At 42.2% G+C, this 20,525-nt stretch overlaps 1 protein-coding gene and 1 long non-coding RNA gene across 5 annotated transcripts in view; one reads left to right on the forward strand and one right to left on the reverse strand.

Annotated features, from left to right (window-relative positions):
* Positions 1–60: 60 nt before the first annotated feature.
* On the forward strand, positions 61–5,568 carry LOC309845986. 2 transcript variants are annotated; one of them, XR_014301660.1, is made up of 4 exons: positions 61–119; positions 3,262–3,466; positions 4,871–4,991; positions 5,465–5,568. It is a non-coding gene; the product is annotated as an uncharacterized lncRNA (long non-coding RNA). The 2 variants fall into 2 exon arrangements; XR_014301661.1 differs by lacking the exon at positions 61–119 and adding an exon at positions 1,924–2,006.
* A 1,132-nt stretch (positions 5,569–6,700) lies between these two features.
* FBXW2 (F-box and WD repeat domain containing 2) overlaps positions 6,701–20,525 on the reverse strand; it is a 28,589-nt gene continuing 14,764 nt past the window's right edge. For all 3 annotated transcript variants that reach the window (XM_082694521.1, XM_082694520.1, XM_082694522.1), the window contains exons 6-8: positions 18,173–18,259; positions 17,167–17,336; positions 6,701–11,602 (exon numbers count right to left, since the gene is read on the reverse strand). In XM_082694521.1, coding sequence (XP_082550647.1) covers positions 11,314–11,602; positions 17,167–17,336; positions 18,173–18,259 — 546 coding nt within the window. In that variant the 3' untranslated portion in view covers positions 6,701–11,313. The remainder of the gene's footprint in view (positions 11,603–17,166; positions 17,337–18,172; positions 18,260–20,525) is intronic.

A 20,525-nucleotide genomic window follows, 5' to 3' on the forward strand; every position in this document is an offset into this window, starting at 1 on the left:
TTCCCGCAGACCGCATTCCCCCAGGCCACCCTGCACACACACACACACACACACACTGTATTCAGTCCTCCGTATTCCTGTACAACAGCAGCAGTGTTCAGAGAGGGGTTCAGACTCAGGTTTGGTCCCTTTGGCAAGGCTGTAAGAGGCCCGTGTCTGGTTGTTTCTCCCCTGGGATCTCAGAAGCCGTTGATGCTTCATGCCTAAGTGTTCAGTGGGGCTGACAACCCGTGCTTTTCTATCACTCTTTTCCCGCTTAGAGTTGAAATGCTTTTATTAAGATGCGTTTCTCCTCACCTGTTATTTGGGTGGTCCCTCTGGGTCAATATTTTCAGGTACATGGTATACTTTCAATATGCAGTGTTGACCTTTTTGTTTAAATGGAATGTTTCCTTGAATTACAGTTTTTAGCGTTTCTTCTTGCTTTGGGGTTCTTCTTCAGGCCTGTTACCTGTGTTTGATCTCCTTTGTGCGCCTCAAAGATGGGTCACTTTCTCTCGAATCTTGTGTCTCCAATTCTTCATCTCCTCTTTACTTATATGTCTTTTTCTTTATCACCCTCTATTTTTCTTTATCACCTTCTATTTTTCTTAAGGTGTTTGTTATCTGTTGTATTTAGTCCTTAACGCTGCTTGTGCTCGTCTTCATTTCTCTCTTTTAAGACTTTTCATTTATTCATTTAAGAGAGAGAGAGTGCACATGAGCAGGAGGGAGAGTCAGAAGGAGAGGGAGAAGCAGACTCCCCGCTGAGCAGGGAGCCCAACCCGGGGCTCAATCCCAGGACCCTGGGATCATGACCTGAGCCGAAGGCAGAGGCTTAATGGACTGAGCCACCCAGGCGCCCTGTCTTCATTTCTCAAATAATTTCTCATTTTCTTAATTCTTCATTCCATTTTCAATCTATGCAATTTTCTCATGTCTTCTTTCATATGCTTAGTGTATTTTCATTTTTAAATATGTTATGGTTTTGGTCTCTAACCACGTCTCCCTGGTGTGCTTCCATTGTCTATAGGGATGCTATTGTGCTTCCTCTTGGTCCCTTTTCTGTTCATAACTTTGGATGGAATTTGGCCTTAATACTTTTCTATTGTTTATTTGATTGTGAAATGATCCTTCCTGGCTTTTTGGATTAAGGCTATGTTCAGAAAAGATTTTTCAACCTTCACAGAGCCCTCTCTTCTGTTGCTTTTGTATGGAGTTTAAAAATAAAACAGCTTGCTTTCTGGGACTGCCTCTGTCCTTACCCTTTCTTGAGTCTGGGCCATCTTTCTTTCCTTGTCTTCAAATTCTTGTAGGGTCTTACATGTTCCTACACTGCCTACAAAGACTCTCAAGAGGAATAGTCTCCCCTTTGTCTCTGTCCTGCTCAATTCTGCTTTTAGTCCCAGGTGTTTTCGCAAGTGTGGAGTCCTGTCCTAGAAGAAAGCAGGCAGCCTCATGAGCTTATAAGGGCTGCCTTGCTCCAGCCCTTACAGGTGCTCTTCCAGCAGGCCCTCGCATGAACCCACTTTTGGGAGAGGACAAAACTTCTCTCAGCTTCAGCCAACACTTTTAGATGGGCTGCCCCTGCCCCTCTTCAGTGATCACCTGTTGCCTATCGTGGGTTCTCCTGTTCTCACGTCCATCGTACACTACCTCGTTCCTTCCTATTCCTCCTGCACAAATGCTGTTCTCGTGGCAGTGTTTTGTTTGCCCCATCTGCTTATATTTTGGGGCTCATGGGGTTACCTTGTGACCTACTTCCAAGTATTGTCTGAATTTTTAGTTTTGCTACTGAGGGTTTGGTTTTTTTTTTTTAATGGACAGATTTGAAGAGATTGAAAAAATAGGCCTCCACCAACAACTTGCTTTTTCTGTTGAATTTCAGTTGTTTAATGATTTTGTCTCCAAATTCTAGCACTGTCTTATGTGTTCCTGTATTGACTACAGAGACCCCCAGGAGTTAATACAATCCAGTCAACCACGAATATCCTACAGTCGGCTTACAAAGGCTGGTAACTTACAGGGTATCTGAATCTAGAATTGTCTTAGTTTGGGAACTCTCTGGAAAGTTACTTCCTCTGGGAAACTGTGGTTACCACGCCTAAGTAGAGCTTCTCCCTTACTTGTACTTCCTTCATTATACTGCTTGGGTTTAGTGTGTATGCCACCCCAGAGAACTGAGAGCTCCAGGAAGCAGAGACCATACACATTTCATCTCTGCAACCCCAGACCCTAGCACAATGTCTGTCTGGTATGGGGACTTCATCAATTCTTCCTGAGAGAAGAAATTTGAGCTAAATGATGCTTACAGCTGTATTACATAACTTACAACATTTAAAAAATTATTCTTAAAAATAATTCAGACTCATCATATAAAACTTAGAAAAATTTTTAAAAAGCATATAGAAAAAATTTACCTACAATATCATCCCCAAGAGAGAACCACTATTAATTACGCTTTGGTGTATTCCATTTTGTTCTTCTGCATATTTAAACTATTTAGTTGGAAAAATGTTGTAGGCCATTTTAACCCTGTTTTTCATATATATTTTTGCACTTCTCCCGTGTATTATTCTTCCTAGCACTATTTAATAGCTGCGTATTATTCCAGTGTGATAAAAGCAATTTCAGTACAAAATTAAAGGCACTTCAATAAAGATGAGCTTACACAGACTTCCTGCTGATATCTTGACATAACCTGCCCTATAATAACTGGAAATGAGTATAAGGCAACTCCCGTTTTAGAATCCATTCAGAGAAGCTTAAGGGCAAAAAAATTAATAGAATTAATGTAGTAGACTCATTGCCAGGTGCTATTCCCATAAATTCCAGTAGGTGGCAGAACAGGTTAGCTAATAGCGGTTCTCAACCTCCATGGGCATTGTCACCTGCCAGGCTCCTGCCAGAGATTCTGAGTAAATAGCCTTGGCGTGGCCCAGTCATTTGCATTTCTGATAAGTCCCAGGTAATTCTGATACGCTGGAAGGAAACATACTGTGAGAACTCTGAATTACAGGAAGTCGATGTTGATCAATCCAAAGCGCATTCACCCACACATCCATGCATGTCCGTGTTGTTTACTTTCCACCGGTTCTGTGAACACAGGAGAGAGGAAGAGATTTCCTGTTCTCCAGACATAGCCTTGTGAAAGGGGTGGGGGGGCAGGAGAGAGGAGGAATGAAGCAAATAATGCTCTGCTTATTACTTGTACCTCTCCGTGTTTTTCTTCCTGACATGCAGCCTTCATGAACGTTTGTTTTTCTGATCCTGTCTCCAAAGAGAGTTCGAGCTTTGCACCCTTAAAGCCTGAATGGACAACTAGGTCAAGAGTCACCTCACATGGCTGAATGTGCTCAACACCAAACTCAGTATGTCTGCTCTCCAAAAATTCCCAGAGATGAAAACTCTCCTCTCTGAACCTGAGATATAAAAGCACACCAGACAACCTCTTCCCTGACTCTGCATGAGGAAAAACAAAACATTGGTATGACTACGTTCTTGGTATCTGCACTTGGCTGCCTCTTGGATTAACTCCCCCATTTTAAATTTCAAACATATTATGGTTAATTTTGGAAGAAAAACTTGGCTCGTGATTGTCCCTATTTTCCTTTAAATACTACTTATCACCTGTGATACATCCACATTAGTAAAGAATAAAATTAAAAGTACAGTTTTACTATATAACCAATACTGTTGATTAGCTCTGTTCTGCAGTTCTGGGTCTTACTAGACCTACTTTAAGAGACAATGCAGGGGTGCCTGGGTGGCCCAGTTGGTTAAGCATCTGCCTTCCGCTCAGGTCATGATCTCAGGGTCCTGGGATTGAGCCCCACGTAGGGCTTCTGGCTCAGTGGGGAGCCTGCTTCTTCCTCTGCCTGCAGCTTCCCCTGCTTGTACTCTCTTCTCTGTCAAATAAATAAATAAAATCTTAAAAAAAAAAAAAAAAAGAGAGAGAGAGACAATGCATATTTGTGACCTATCACATTAATTACTGGAATGTTAATTGTGATTGTTGACAGGTTTGCTTTCAACACATGCCTTGGGTTTAATTATTATTTCTAAATTAGTAATGCTCAGATTAGTGAAATTTTATTTGTGACCTTAATTCATCTTAAACAATATTATCCAAGTATTTGAAAATGTAATAAAAGTAAAGGGGTGAAAGATGAAGAAAGAATTAAAAAGAAGTACAAATAATCACACATAGAGTAAAAAAATCTGTTTTCTGTCTTCACATAAAGACAAGAAATGTCAGTTAAAGCAACCTCGAGATGCCCTCTTTATATAAACTAAATTGGCAAACATATTCAAAATAACCACTCAATCTTCCCATTAAACTAACTGCTACCATAAGGAATGACTTTATAAAATTCTGCAAACTATATAGGTTACATCAATATAAAAGAAAATAATGGCAATACATCTGTGATGTTTTCCAGTCAACATAAGAATTACAGGTAAATACTGTTAAATTCTTTGTCCAACAACAAGAGTTGATTCATTTGGACAGTGTGATTTATGATTTATTTTTTTAACCAAATACCTCCTCAGTAATTTATAATGGCTTTGCAGTAATCAGCGCTGGAAAACAGATACACATTTCAAGTGGCATGAAAAGCCACACAATGGATGTTAAAAAAAAACACTCAAAACTGACAGTGTTGTGGTGAAACATTGTATTTAATCCAGCAAGGTGATAAAGTAAATCCCTGTAACCCCTTCTGAAAGCCGTAAGATAATTATGATACAAAGGTCATGAAATGTTCCTTCCCACATAGAGGAAGTTTCTGGGGAGCCAGAAATGATCCTTCGTGACTGTGACAGTCCTTAGGTGTTCGCTTTGTAACTGTTCAATAAACTGTGTGCTTTATACACTCTTCCCTGTCAGTGACAAAAGTGTTAAGAAAGAATTCTCTGCTTTTACTCGTGAGTCTTCTACTGGGAACTTATTCTAAGAAAATATGCACAAAGAAGTCCTCTGTACCACTGTCTAAAAGCAAAACTGGAAGGTACCTAATCACCCACCAAAATAGGAACAGCTTAGCAAATTATGATAATAAAAGAATAGTACAAAATATTATGGTAACGGAAAAGAGAGCACATTTTTGACAGCGCAATAAAACACAAAGATTTGTTACCATATGAATCAATACTTAGGTGATAAGGATTAGAATATTTAAAATTGTTACGATATAGGAGCTCTGGGGAATTTTCTCTATAAATCTGTCTTATTGTTAGATGATCTTTACCACAGTGAGAGCAGAACATGTGGTTCAAATGCAAAGAACAGGTACATCCCACTGGTAAAGACTACTCATGTCTAATCAGAGCAATCATCAAACATTGTGCCCAAATGTTCTCAGAACAATTTAGATGTTTATATGATATGCAGGACAGGGGAATCTAGGAGGTAGAGCTGTGTGTCACTGGTCTTTCATTTTGCTTCAGTGTTCGGATACTCAAAAGTTATTTTTTCTTCCAGTTAACGTAGCCCCTAAGATGATCCATGGAACTTACTAAAATAACTTCCCAAGAACCTATGGAGCATCATGTAATGATTCAACCTTAAACAGTGTTGCTGGGGAGGTAAGGTGTTCACCTGAATTTTGAAAAGTTTATGGATCAAAGGTGAGTTGATGGTTTGCCATCTGGAAAAGGTACAACGTGAAGAACTGCCAACAGACTGCACATCTAACTACCTCAGGCAAAAATGTTGAGTCGGGCTGAGTGGGCCATGTTGGTCAACAGAGGCTTGAAAGCTAGCGGGAGGTCAATGGGATCCTAAAGTCTGGCTCTAGGAGTGGTAACAAGGAACTTGGGGGCTCTTCCATGAGGATGGGAGAAGATCCAAGAGCAAAGTCAGGAAAACAAAGAGCAAGAACAGTTTAAAGAGATGAGCTGGAACTCGGTTATGGATAGGTTAATAAATCTAGACATACCCTGTTGGCAATAGGAAGTTACTGCAGTTGTTTCCACAGAGGAGCCACGCACTCAAAGGAGTAGCTGGTAAGATGCTCTAGAGGCAGGTGCCAACAGCTTGAAAGGCACACACAAGTGGCCGAGGGGGAGGGGAGCTGTCCAGGTTTGGATGGAAGAGCCTTGAAGTAGGCAGAAAATGGGAAGGGAAACAAGGATTGGGGGGCAGTAATCTATGATCTGGGTCTGTGGAGGCTAAAACTCTGGGCCCCAACCTCCTCAGCACTCACTATTCTTCTAAGCAACTGGCCGGTTTTCCAAGCCTCAATCTGCTCCTCTGTATAACAGAAGTGACAATCTGCCTATGACGGTACTATTGGGGATCAAAGGTACAGGACCATGCTTGGTGAACAACAAGGAGTCCTACAAATTTAAATTAAGAATCAACCAACTAGGGGATTGAGTAGCAGAGGCAGGAAGACAATCCCCAAATCCAGAACCTGCATTAATGGCACTTTTCCCCTCGCCCCTGCCCAATTTGCATCTACTCATGGGGTCGCCAGAATCCCTTCCTTGCATCTGACTTTTCAGTGTACTGTTTTCCTCTTGGATCTCATTCAGAAATTGTTATGAAGTTGGGTTTACATTCTAGAGCACACAGGACCAGTAAAGGCACAGAGCTGCTTCAGCTCACACGAGAGGCAGTTCCACTTCTAAAAACACATTCTAAATTGCAAGTGCTCTCGCAAAGTCCCATCCGAATTCACTGGGGAAAGGTGAGAAAATAGTCTTCACTACAGAATTATATTTTTAAGGAAATGCAGCTTTATTACTTTCAAGTACAAACAATAACTTGGACTTGACTAACCAAATGTTGCCTAAGTGAGAGAACCTGCCTTAATTTGTAGATATCAATGATTTATAGTTAGCACAATCACCCATGGTAGAAGAACGCTTCTGTGATGCATGAAAATAATTTCTCATTTTATAGAGACATCTTGTCCCACATTTGCTCTACTATCTTAGGCACTCCCTTCTCCCCACATCCCAGACACTTCAGATAAACTTTACCTCTTTCCCTAGATTACAACATACATCAAATTATTTAAACGTGAGCTGAGATGTGTTTACCACGTTGCCATAGACACTGGATTGGTGAGACCAGCCTTTCTCAACCTGAGCGTTCTCCTCAAGAGCACTAAGTCTAAATTAGTGAAATTCATCTGTTTGCAATGTGAATAGAGGGAACACAGAATAACTGTGAGTTTCGTCATCTGAACTCATGATTTTCCAGGTTTAAATATGCAAGAACACTTTAATCTGAGCACATTCATGAAGAGTAGAAGTAGCTGGGTTCTTTAAACTGTAATAATCCAGTGGGGTCTTACTCCTCAGGACTGTGATACGGATTTGAAGCAACCACAGTTCCGTGCTGTAGGGAAGACTAGAAACACACTGAAACCGCCTGACTGCAAACGTCCATCTGCACTGAGCATGACCATCCCGCCTGACCAGGGAGCGGTGCAAAGACTATCCAGGACTCCACTGGAGGATTTATTATGGGAAAAACCTTCACTTTCCTAGAGTAGTCACGAACAAGGGACCCTGTGATCAGACACTGCCAGAGATGGCTAGTGGATATTTCTATCAAAAATGCTAACCTGCTCTTTGCATCAGACACTCTAGCTAGGGACTGAATAATTCTCAAGACAGACTTGGTGATCTTAAAAATATCTTAGCAAGCACCAACATAACCAGGTAGGAAGGCTGCACCAATGGGACAGACCTAAAGAGCTTCTCCCCTACCCCGACGAACTCTGTCCCTAAAAGCAAAGGTGACCGTATGCCCTGCCCCAGACTGCATCCTAGAACAGTGATCTGATTCTGCACACTTCCCTACTCAGAAAGGCACTTGCAGGCTACCTCGGCCTGCAAGAGGAGGAGGCCCAGAGACTGGCAGAGTGATTTTGGAAGATTCACCGCGAGGTTCCCAAGAAGCCAGGGCACACAGCCAGAGCTGCAGGGAGCTGGCTGGGTTTGGCCAAGGCGATGTCGTAAAGCCCAGCTCCACCATCGTTTGCTACTTCTGCTAGGTCAAAATGCCTAACCTAACAGTTTCTTTGTGTCTAAAATAATACTGTTTCTAAAAATATTTCTTTTCTCCCTGTTTTCTAAAATGCAGAGCAATAATCACTCTCCTGAGAACAAACACTAGAGTGATTACACAATCCTCATTCATAATTTAATGTGTCTGTAGTGGCCAGAATGGTCTTTTTTTAACCATGAAAAATGAAGTACAATCCTTAAAATTTAATAGCAACAGTCCCCTACCTTTCACTTGTGAAAAGCTATCCAAAGCTATGTACCTTCCTGTGAACTTTTCAACATCTAACCCCCACCCCCACCCCGCCCCGGAAAAGAAGTCTTTCTTCCTATTTCTCCCATAGGTCTAAAGGTCAGCTCAGGGCCAGTTTTGACAAATTTGACTTATTACTTCAAATAAGGAGGCTGGAGGAACTTACCACCCTTTGGAATGCGAAAAATGTCCCACTCACTCAGCTCTCCTAGACCCCCAACGCTCACCCCGGAGCCCAAAGTTGTTTCTCTGCCCTTTATGCACCTGACAGGAGAGGGGCCCTTTGCTTCCACCACAACAACTTCACTCAAGAAATCCAACGCTCATCAAAAAAGGATGGGGTCTCTTCTGCTCATGACTTATGATTTTTTCAGAAATGAGAATATTCACCAAAACAAGAGTAAAAGGCAATTTCTTCCCCTCTGAGCTAAGGAAGCAGAAGTCACTGCGTGCGGAAGGGCAGCCCCCTCATGCAACGCAAGGGGACTACGCCACTCCAGCTTTGGCTCTCCCCTACCCACTTCTCTCACTGACCCTCCACTTGGCTTTATTCTTTAAAGGATGCATTAGTTTTTCATTTTTATAAAAGCTGGCACTTGTATGAATAAACCCAGCATCTATAAAGCTTTTAAATAAAATGCTCAGGTGAAATGAAGGCCTCTGTGAGGAGGAAATCAAAGCTGTACCATGCTACCACCCGGAGGGGAACTTCGGTGTCCACCGAAAACTGAAATGGGACGTGTCATACAAGTTCCAGGTTTGTCGTTAAAAAAAAAAATCCCACAAATAACTATAATTACTTGCCCTGTGAAATGCTGGATGTATCTGGAAGTGAGGTGGGAATAGGGATGGTCATCAGATCAGTGATCTCAGAGATCTGTTCAGGTTGGAGGTAGAGGAAAAAGGCATTCACCCTCCTCCTTGCCCCACGTCTCCTGAGGCTCCTCCAAAATGGACTCCAGCCGCAATTCCTGGTCCATTTCTTGAGAAGCCCAAGCGGACCTCAGGCACACAACTGAGTGTGAGATGGACTTCAGGGATGGAGAAGATACTATATTCTTTTGCCTAACCTCCTTAGAGTCTACAGGAATATGAAGTATACCTGTCCTTGAAACCGAACACTGATTCTCTAGAGTCTTAACTCCACGGCATTCAGAGGTCCCGCCAGGTTCTGTGCTACTGCGGATTCTGGAACAGCAGGGTCCCCACCAGGTTTGGCTTCCTTCTCAGCTTTGCCAGCAAGCCCTCTGCCCACCTGTGAAGTGGATAAGTTTTATATCCACACCAGCAAGAATGAGTCAACCATACCCCCAGGCAGAGGCTACAACTGAGATTCCAGTTTGTGTGTCCATCTTCAAACTACTTCCTGTTGGTGTGCGGATGAAATAAGCCCCCTCACTTCCTGTAACACAATAGGAAACAGCTGAATTGTCCTGGAGCTGGCTCCCTCTACTCTCCCCCTCATGTCTATGACAATTATGTTAAAACATTCCCACTCCTGATCCCAGAGTTACCTAACTTTACAAGAATGAGAAGGTGGAAGATACAAACTGGCAGCTCGCAGACGTACTTTTTTAGCTCACTGTATTTTAAACTTTTCAATTAGCTGTCAACATTTTACAGATCAGGAGATTTCAAATAAAAATCTGGATTTCCACTCCCTCCTGAAGAAAATCACAAGACCTGCCTCCACTGTGCTCACTTCTACCTAACACTTAGAGCTGAGTAACTTCCCCATTAGATAAGCTTTCCATGATTCAGCACAGCCCTGTCCAGCACACTCCAATCATTTACATCATGTACATGGCTGCCACGGCACTGGAGTTTGTGAACCCCAATCTAGGGCAATTCCTTCATCTTAAAGATGAAGAAAAGGAGGGTCGGGGGATAGAAAGTTAATCTGCCTAAAGCCACACATCAGGTTAGAGGCAAAGGAGCAAGAAAAGTCAGGTTCAGGTGTCTAAGACTGCCCATTCTGTCTAAAGAACCACAATCCCCCTTAGCTAACATTTTCTAGGTAAAATCTGTTACATTTTCTACATTCCTCCTTTATCCATCCTTTTCATATACCTGGTTTCCTTATAGATAATAACTTTGTACCAATGATTTCATTTAAATATCTTCGACCTAAATGAAACAATGAATCAGACAAAACTGAAATACCAACTCGTGCCCACACCTCAGCAGACACAGGACCAAAACCTTAGAAATCATTCAGCTTAACAAACGTGGCTACACAGACAGGGAAAACGGGGCCTAGCGAAGTGATACACTGAGGCCACACAAATGCTAGGTGATAGAGCTGGTTTTCAACCTTCCTGCTCAGTGCTCTTTCTACTGTATCCCATCACCTCTGTGCACTCACCCAGGTGGTAGGGGTCGAGGACAAGCGTGTTCCACAGGGGAACAAAAACTCCAGAACCCCCAGACATACACCTCAGACATAGCCAACCTTGACTCTGCCAAGTGCGAGAGTTTAGAATGTGTTGTGAACAATCAATTTGTAGAACTTGATTTGCCCTGGAAGACAGACTTTCTTTAGAACTGGTATTTGGTGAAGAGTTTTTGAATGTCACAGGACTCAGCGGTCTTTATAACACTGGTGGTTATAAAAGCAAAGCCCCACATGAGAGAAGTTGCTGGAACAACATCATAGCACCTTTGCTTCAACTTCAAAAGGAAAAAAAGGCGATAATAAAAAGCTTTAATAGACTGAATGTGTTTTTATAGGCAACCAATTAGCAGATTAATGAACCATTGAACCTTCTTTACTAAAAACGAATATTCAAGGAAGATGAATCCCAAATGCATCCTCTTATACTGACCAACGTAACTAAGTACAAATGAAGTCATTAGCATGCTGTGCTGTGTGTCAAGAAAACAAGCCCGCCCCCGCCCCGAGCCCTGGCCCCCTGGCAAACACAGATAAATGATTGTGCACTGCGCGATGATACCGTTAGGTGAGAACTTTGGTTCATGCAGTCGGCTGCCAGAAAGGTTGCACTGAAAACCCGCAGCCCTGGCACCCAAAGTCAGTCAGCGGTGGTCAGCTCGTGGCGTCAGCCGTGCTCCTTCCACAACACCAGGTGAATACTGTGGTCAGGCATGCTGGTGGCAAACACCAAGCCCGTGTCATTGTGCCCATCCAATCCATTGAGCCAGGACGCTTCGCCTGCCAGGAAGCTCGAGCCTCTCTTTGATTTCCGGTACTCTGGCAGAGGCCAGCGGCTAATCAGGCTCTCTGTCCGCAAGTCCATGATGTACAGGTAGCGGTTGTCAAACAGCAGGGCAAAGATATCTCCAAAGCCAAGTAAGGCCAAGTTTGCTATCTCAGGAGTCTTGATGACCCTACAAAGACAAGAGTTAGGAGATATGAATCAGAAGGCAATATTACTTCTGTTTCTGCCACTGTAATCTTTTCTGGAGACACAGAAAGACAATGCAAAATTCAAGAAAATTTAGAGAGTTAAATTAAAGTTTTGCATAAAAAAGAAGAGACAAAACACGGAGCTTCCTTAAGAAAGGGCGGGGGAACAACCCTTCACAATGACACAGTAACATAGGCATGTAAGGGGATGGCTCAGAGGGTTAAGCCTCTGCCTTCGGCTCAGGGCATGATCCCAGGGTCCGGGAATCGAGCCCCGCATCGGGCTCTCTGCTCTGCGGCAAGCCTGCTTCCTCCTCTCTCTCTGCCTGTCTCTCTGCCTACTTGTGATCTCTGTCTGTCACATAAATAAATAAAATCTTAAAAAAAAAAAAAACAGTAGAGGCTGAAAGATTAGTTTTCCTAAATAATCCAGAAACATTAATAATAAATGCTTCAGAAGTTGTTAGAGACAACTCAGGGAGTGGGAGGGCAGACAGCCTTCACCTTCCCCAAATGCTGGTGACAAAGGCACGGAGTGGGAGCGATCCCGCCAAACAGCAGCATAAATGAGAAACAAAAAATCATTGTCTGTTGTCTGCACACTTAAGTCTTTTGTGAGCACGCTTAGATAATTTGGAGGCACTAAGAAAAGAGCTATGAGAGAAGGATATGCAAATTCTGCTCTGGGAAAATCGGTTTGGGCCCCGTGAGAGGTCAACTAACTTGACTGGCAACAAGGACACGACTGTCCAAGAGGTCAACCAGAAACGGCAGGGCCTGGTAACCAGGACAAATAAGGAACAGGTGAAGGAGATCAGCTGAGAGGGAGAGAAACAGAATTTGCAGGGACAAATAGCTGGTCACCACCTGTAAATATGAAATGAAGGATGTGTAAGGCCAGACATGCTGAGCTCTAGAAGAGAGAATTCAGTCCACGTCAGAGAGTCACAGCTAAGCAGACTTCAGCTGACATTAGGAAGGGAAAGGGATTCTGTCATGAAGAAGACCTGTCCCTCACTCACTACTCTGTCCCAAACCGAACTTGCTGGCCAAACCTGTTTCTCCTTCTTACTTCCTGGCTTGCTCCTTCACCCAGTTACTCAAGCTAGGAAACATGGCAACCATCCAACTCTCCTCCTTATTCAAGCCACAAATTCAATCACCACCATCTATTGATTTTACCTCTTAAATTCTCTCCTACTTTATTCACTATTATCTCAATTGTGACGACTCTGATCCAAGATGTCATCTTTTGCCTGCAGGGCTGCTGACAATTCCAATTGGTCTCACCACATCTACTCTTGGCCCCTTTCAATCAGTCAATCTCACCTTAAAAATCTAATCCTAGGGGCACCTGGGTGGCTCAGTGGGTTAAAGCCTCTGCCTTCGGCTCAAGTCATGATCTCAGGGTCCTGGGATCGAGCCCCGCATCAGGCTCTCTGCTCAGTGGGGAGCCTGCTTTCTCCTCTCTCTCTGCCTGCCTCTCTGCCTACTTGTGATCTCTGTCAAATAAATAAATAAAAATCTAAAAAAAAAAAAAAAAGTTAAAATCTAATCCTATTACCACCTCATTTAACTTCAAACCCTTTGAGGGCTCTCTACTGCTCATGCGTCTCCAGCACCAGGCTCCTTCAGTCTCAGGGCCTTTGAACAGACTGGTTTCTTGGTCTCCAATGCTCCTTACTGCACGCCCACTGCCGGTTAATGCAGATACTCATCCTTCAGAGCTAAGCCCAAACCTCTTCTTCAAAGAAGCTTTCCCTTATTCCTCAGCTACGTGAGGTCTTGAAGTACTTACTCCACACAGTGTGGCCCTTAGTCCAACCATGAAAACATCTCTAGGTAACTAGCTATTTAATATCAATCTTCCCTCCTGTGGGAATTTCCACCAGTGTGGTGAGTATTTCTGCAGGCTCCCATGTAGATCCTGATGCCTAAAACATAGGCAGTGCTCAGTAACCATCTGCAGCACATAATGAATGCAGCCGTGGAGCAATGAACACCGGCAAATGAAAATGCCTACAAAGCAAATCCAAAGGAAACTAGGAAAACAGCAAGAAAGTCTAGTAAGCCCCACATCACCAATGCAAAGCAGGAAATAACCAGAAACTCAGATAACTGGGTGGCTGGGGATAGGAGCGCCGACTCCAAAGACTAAAGCACATGTATGTTGCAGAGAATGCAGGTCCTGACAGGCTCGCAGCCCCTTTAACTCTGATTACTTTAGAACTGTAAACACACATCCCTGCCCTGTAGTCTGGGCCCTTGAACTTAAATAACCCTGCTTGCTGTACCAAGAGAACTCAGCTCCAGAGATTGCGTCATAGCGTCGATTTACTGAGCAACAGGCGACCGTTCGTGCTTTGCTTCTTCTCAGTCAGCTTCAAAGCGTCAGCAGCCCAATCCGATCTTAGCAACTGATGCCAAAGGAGTTGCACTATGATTTCAAAAGAGGCCGGTTTATTTGTGTTGTGGCAGGTGGGGAGGAGGCAAGAGATAAAACGGCCCACCTTCCAAGAAATCTGAATCTAACACTTCTTAGCGGCAAACAATTCTGCAGCTTTATTGCTCAAAGCTAGTGTATGCGAATCCCCAAATTAACACAACTTTCATCTGGGCCTCTGGACTCTGTACATGCCACTCAGAGTGCAAAAAATACATACACAAGAAAGGCAAATGCAGGATCAAATTAAAACCCTTAGAAACTCAAAGCATTAAAAAGATGATGATATCTCTATTCCACCCTACTTCTCCATCCCTCCCATCCAAGTCTTAACTGAAAACAAAAACAACACAGCATGCCTGGGTGGCTCAAGTGGTTAAACGTCTGTCTTCGGCTCAGGTCACGATCCTGGAGTCCTGGAATCAAGCTCTGCATCAGGCACACTGCTCAGGCAGGAGTCTGCTTCTCCCTCTCCCTCTCGCCCAGCTCATGCTCTCTCTCTCTAATAAATACAATCTTTAAAAACAAAAACCAATACTAAACTGTAAAAGATCTGATTTTCCCACAGTGACTACTTGGGATTTGAAATTCCTTCAGAAGTTCCTTCTCTCTGGCTTGCTGGTACTTTAAGCATATGCCTGCTAGATGATGCCAGGATGGTGGACAGAGAGACAGACAGATGGTGGATGGATGGATGGATGGATGGATGGTGGAGGGCTAGGGTGAGCTGTGTGGGATGCTGGCCAAGGCCCATACCCACTCTTGCTTCATTTCCCCCATCTATAAATGAAACACTTAGACTAATGTTCTCTGGCACCTATTCCAGTCTTTTTTTCTCGAAGCATAATTATCAATCATTTCTAGAAATGATTCTGACAGTTTGGAATCCTAATTGGTTAGAAATGTAAGTCTGATTCCAGGAAGATATAAAAGGGGTTATAACTGTATGACCAGAGAGGCAGGGCCTGCCAAAGTCCTGCAGGCTAGTGTGACAGATCCCATACAGCTGACCTCAAACAGTCACGCATAAAAACAATGACAAGAACATTCAATTTTCTGTACTACTCCAAGTCAGCATTTTCTGAACCATGCCGCAGAACACTAATTCTGGGAGCTGGTAATAGGTGCTCCTTAAAAGAAAGGTTCTGTGTACAGTGAATGTGAGGCACAGTAGGTTAAATGAGCTCAAGCAGGCTTCTTCATGCAGGACTTCTCAGAGCTGTCAGTAATACCAATCCCCCAGGTCCTGTGCTTGGTCCTCACAGGCACTTCATCTCATCTTCACTTTCCAGATCAGGAAACTGAACTAAAGGTAAACTGAAATGTTAAGAAACTTATATAAAATCCTCCAACTTACAGGAGGTGATGCTGGGTTTTAAATCAAGGATTATCACCAAAATAATTTCTCTCTTTTTGGAGAGAGAGAGAGAGAGCATGCATGCCTGGGGCGGGGGTGGGGTGTGTGTAGGGGCAGGGGGAAAGGGGGAGAGAATCCCTAAGCAGGCCCCATGCACAGAGTGGAGTCTGACATGGGACTTGATCTCACAACCCTGAGATCATGACTTGAGCCAAAATCAAGAGCTGGGATGCTTAACCAACTGAGCCACCCAGGTGTCCCACCAAAGTGTTCTCTTAGTCACATACAACACCGGCTTCCATTAGCTTCCAACATGCTTACAGATACCATCAATCTCCAAGAAGGGTCTAAGGTTATGCAGGAAATCACAAAATTATTTGGCCATGGACCTCTTCTTATTTATTTCTTTGGAGAGAAATCCTATAAGTTTTATTTTTCTCTAAATACTTCTGTCTTTCTACTAGTCAACAGAAGGCAACTTGATCCCTCAATGCAGAATTCCACTGAAGAGGAAGCAAAACTTAAAATATCAGAACCATACCTGAGAACATACAGATGGCCAAAGGACACATGAAAAATGTACAACATCACTCATCGTCAGGGAAATGCAAACCAAAACCATGATGAGGAGCGCCTGGGTGGGTCAGTGCATTAAGCATCTGCCTTTAACTCAAGTCACGATCCCAGGGTCCTGAGATCGACTCCTGCATTGGGCTCCCTGCTCAGCGGGGAGTCTGCTTCTCTCTCCCTGCTCATGCTCACTTGCTGTCTCTCAAATAAATAAAATCTAAAGCAAGAACAAAAAACCATGATGAGGTACCACCTCATACCTGTCAGAATGGCTAAAATCAAAAACATAAGAAATAACAAGAGTTGACAAGGATGTGGAGAAAAAGGAACCCTCCTGCACTGCTGGTGGGAATGCAAACTGGTGCAGCCATTGTGGAAAATAGTATGGAGGCTCCTCAGAAAGTTAAAAATACAGAACTACCTTACAATCCAGTAACTGCACTACTAGGTATTTACCCAAAGAATAGAAAACACTAATTCAAAGGGATACACGCATCCTGATGGTTTTACTGCAGCAGTTATTAACAACAGCCAAGATATGGAAGCAGCCCAAGTGTCCATCAACAGATGAATAAAGATGTGGTGTATGTATGTATGTACAGTGTATGCTGAATCACTATATTGTACACCTGACACTAATATAACACTACAGTGGTAACTATACTGGAATTAAAATAAGAAAATAAATATATCATTATTTTACTAAATACACATTATCTGTCTAAAACCTTAAAAAATTTTTTTTAAAAATATATCAGAACTAGGGACCTGAAAGATCTCTTCATCCAAACCCCTCATTTTCCTGAAAAGCACTTTTTGTTTGTTTGTTTGTTTGTTTGTTTTGGTGGGCAGCAAAGTTTATTGAGGGCTATTATAAAGCTCCCAAAGAGGGAGGGGACACAAGAGGGTTGCCCAGCAGGTTTAATTCTGCAAGGGGAAGTGACATAGTAAGGGGACAGATCAAAACTTAGGTCTTCTAGACTCTAGCATAAAACTCTATATGCCTCTAAAATATTTTTTATGTGTGTGATTTTCAGCATATAACTGTTTATGACATTTCCAGATTCAAGCTATTGACTAGTTCATCCAATATTTAGTTTTGTCTTTAATATTAAACCACAACAAAAAGATAAACGGGAATATTCTGTCAAAGGGAAGGCTCAGAAAAACATTACCTGAGAATATCATAACTGGCGAAGTCCCACTGGTAGAGACCCAGTGCCGAACTACAGACAATGTATTTGCCATCAAAATGAAGTCTTGGCTGCAGGCAGATACTCCTATCCTCAGAGACAGACAATGTCTTCAAGCACTTGCAGTTGATTTCTCTCCCAATTGGCCAAATCTACAGATAAAAGAAAATAAGGAACGATGACAGATCACATCACCATAGAAAAACCTGTCCTTAAACAATGTGATTTGCATTTGCTGAAGCCAGATAGAAAGTGAAGTAAATCGGAAAGACCACAGGTTTTATAGTTCAAGCTCTGATGCTACATGTATGCACTGTCTGTCCTTGGGTAAGATACTTAACCTCTCTGAATCTCAGTTCCCACAATGAAGACAACTACCACTGGAATGGTTTAAAAAATGCAGTAAGAACAGATATGAGAGTGCTCCGTCAACTTTTTGCAAATTGTTTTTTTTTTTTAAACACAAGTAGATTTTTATGTTTTCATAGTTTAGATCTAAGAATTAGAAGGGTATGAGATATGGGTCTTAAGAAAACAGAATGTGAAGATAAGTTTTTGTGGATCTTTTTTTCTTCATTTACAAATCAGGGGTAGAAACTGCCTCATACATACGGGACTCCCGGGTGGCTCAGGTGGTTAAGCGTCTGCCTTTGGCTCAGGTCATGATCCCAAGATCCTGGGATCAAGTCCTGCATCAAACTCCTTGTTCAGCCAGGAGCCTACTTCTCCCTCTAACTGCTGCTCCCCCTGCTTGTCCTTAGTCTCTCTCTCTCTCTCTGACAAATAAATAAATAAAATCTTTTTTTTTTTTTAAAAGAAAGGTCTTCATACATAGAATGAGTAATTCTCTTCCCAAGAAGTTTAAGATGGCTATACTAAGCCATTCCTGCTTCCCTTGAAATATTCCCTCTGTGCTATTCCATTTTAATTTTCTTATATTTCCCAGTTTTTCTTTGATGAGGCAAATTAATGGAGGAGAAAACCTCACCTTGATCTCATATTTGTCCGCACTTAAGAGTATGTAGTCTCCAGGGCTGTGCAAAAGAGACTTGACTTTACACTTTTGCAAAACCACCTAGAAATATAAACATCCATGTTACAGAATGATCCTTTTAAAACTATTTCTATATCACTTTTTAAAAAATTAAAATACGAAAAAGAGCCTGAAATGAGATGGTATGCTACAAGAGCTAAGCTGTAATTCTATGATGTTAGCCTCTAGTTAGTACAAACAGATTCTCTATAATGTCAGCAGGATGTAAAATTGTCTAATGCTGGCGGCAGCATTTAATTTCTGCTTTACTCTGGAAGCAAATATTAGAAATGGTTTTAAAAACTGTAAAATGTGACTTTATAACAAATGAGAGGAATAGGAAAGAAAACAGCCCATAGACCTAAAAGCAAATACGAATGATTTGTTTTCCTGAGCAGATGCATTATAATGGAAAAAGCACTGGACTTGGGACCAGAATCTGCCATATCCTGACTCTGTAACCTTGGGCAAGACTAGCCAGCATCTTTGTTTCTCAATTTCCTCATCTTTAAAATAGGGGATGAGGCATTTATTATATCTCATAACTGAAATGAAAATGAAATAAAACAGTTAAATGAGGATGATGATGTAATAAAAGCTAACATTTCACTAGCCCTTGGGATAGTCTGTAAACATTTGGTGGTTAGTTATTTTTGTAGTAAGTCAACATCAAGTGAGAGGGAGGCCAAGGTCACTTCTTCAGTAGTCTGTGCTCCCGATTCAGCTGAAACTGACAGACCTACTACACCCAGATGCCCTGCTGGGTCCTGTCCCATCATCTCTTTCAGAATTCACAGGAACATTTACCAGATGAAACTCAGGCCCTACAGGGAGAAGTGACTTGCCTTAAGACATCACACAGTCAGCATCCTGGTCCCAAGTCCAGTGTTTTTAACAAAACATGAGATTGTCTTATGTAACTTTTCCATTTAAATAGTCAATGTAAAAAAAAAAAAAGAGAGAGAGAGAGAGAGAGAGCGATGCTTAAATAGTCAATGTACCCAATACAGAACTGTGGTAAAAGATACATAACATAAAATGTACTATTCTCAATCAAACAGTTTAGTAATGTTACTGATCTTCTCACAAACCACCCTTTTAGCTCTGCCTATTTCAGAAAAACACATTCATCTACCTGACCTAAAACCCACTGGGTAGCTCTAATTCCTCCTTCTTTGTTACCTATGAGTCAGTAAGTTCGGCTGCCTTTCCCTTAAAGACATATCCTTCATGTGTGCTCTTTTCTTTCTTCACTGCTACATGGGTCCATGCCAGAGGTGTCTTTTGCTTAGATTACTGCAAAAGCCTACTTGGCCTCCCTGGGTCTGTTTGTGTCCCAACTCCAATCCATTTTTTACTTAGAAGTTATTTTCTTAAAAACATAAATCACAGTTTCGTGCTGAGAACGCTCAATTGTTTCCTACTACACGTACGACACCCAAATCCTTAACACGCCCAAGGCAGGCCTACACGATGGCCACCTCTTCCACACCACCCCAACCATAGCACAGCTCCACTGGCCTTCAGACCAACAAATGTTCTAGGATCTTTCCCACCCCAGGGCCTGGGCACATACCACGTACTCTGAAACACTGCACTTTATTCTTTATCTAGCTACCTCCAATTTCTTCTTCATGTTTTGCCCCTTCTCAAGAAGCTCTCCTTGAATGAATTGGGTACCTTCTAGACATTTTCACAGAGCACTGCACTTTGCTTTCATAGCACTTAACACCATTTGTAACTGCACATTTATTTGTGAAATTACTGTTTAATAACTATCTCTCCTACTGGGCTAATGTCTGTGTCAAGCCCAAGTCTGTTCTGCTCACTCCTCTATCTGCTATCCCAGACAGGAAGGAATGGGAAGCTCAGGAAAAGTGTTTCTATATAACATTTCCATGACTAATACTGCATTTGATCCTCGTAATCACCTTTTTTTGAAAATAAGAAAACACAATATTCTTTTAAAAATCCTATACATTTTTCTTTATCCCATTTCTTACAACTATTACTTTTTCAAGATGAAAACTGCTTTCGTGATTCAAAAAGATACATGTTTATCCTAAAAGGAAAAATAGCACCTACAATTCCATAAGTGATAATAACCGGTAACATTCTGGTGCATAACACACTTATTCAGAAATTGTTATCATACTCTATAATGTAGTTTTTTGTCCATGATCTGTTTTATTTGTTCCCTCCACCCACCAAATACACTGTGGGCATTTTTCTGTGCCCATGAGTCATTCATTTGTTCAACTATTTACCAAGTGTCCCTTACTTGGCTGGTCGCTAATGCAGGCCATCG

This window comes from Mustela nivalis (assembly GCF_964662115.1).
Source record: "Mustela nivalis genome assembly, chromosome: 13".
NCBI classification, from domain to species: domain Eukaryota; kingdom Metazoa; phylum Chordata; class Mammalia; order Carnivora; family Mustelidae; genus Mustela; species Mustela nivalis.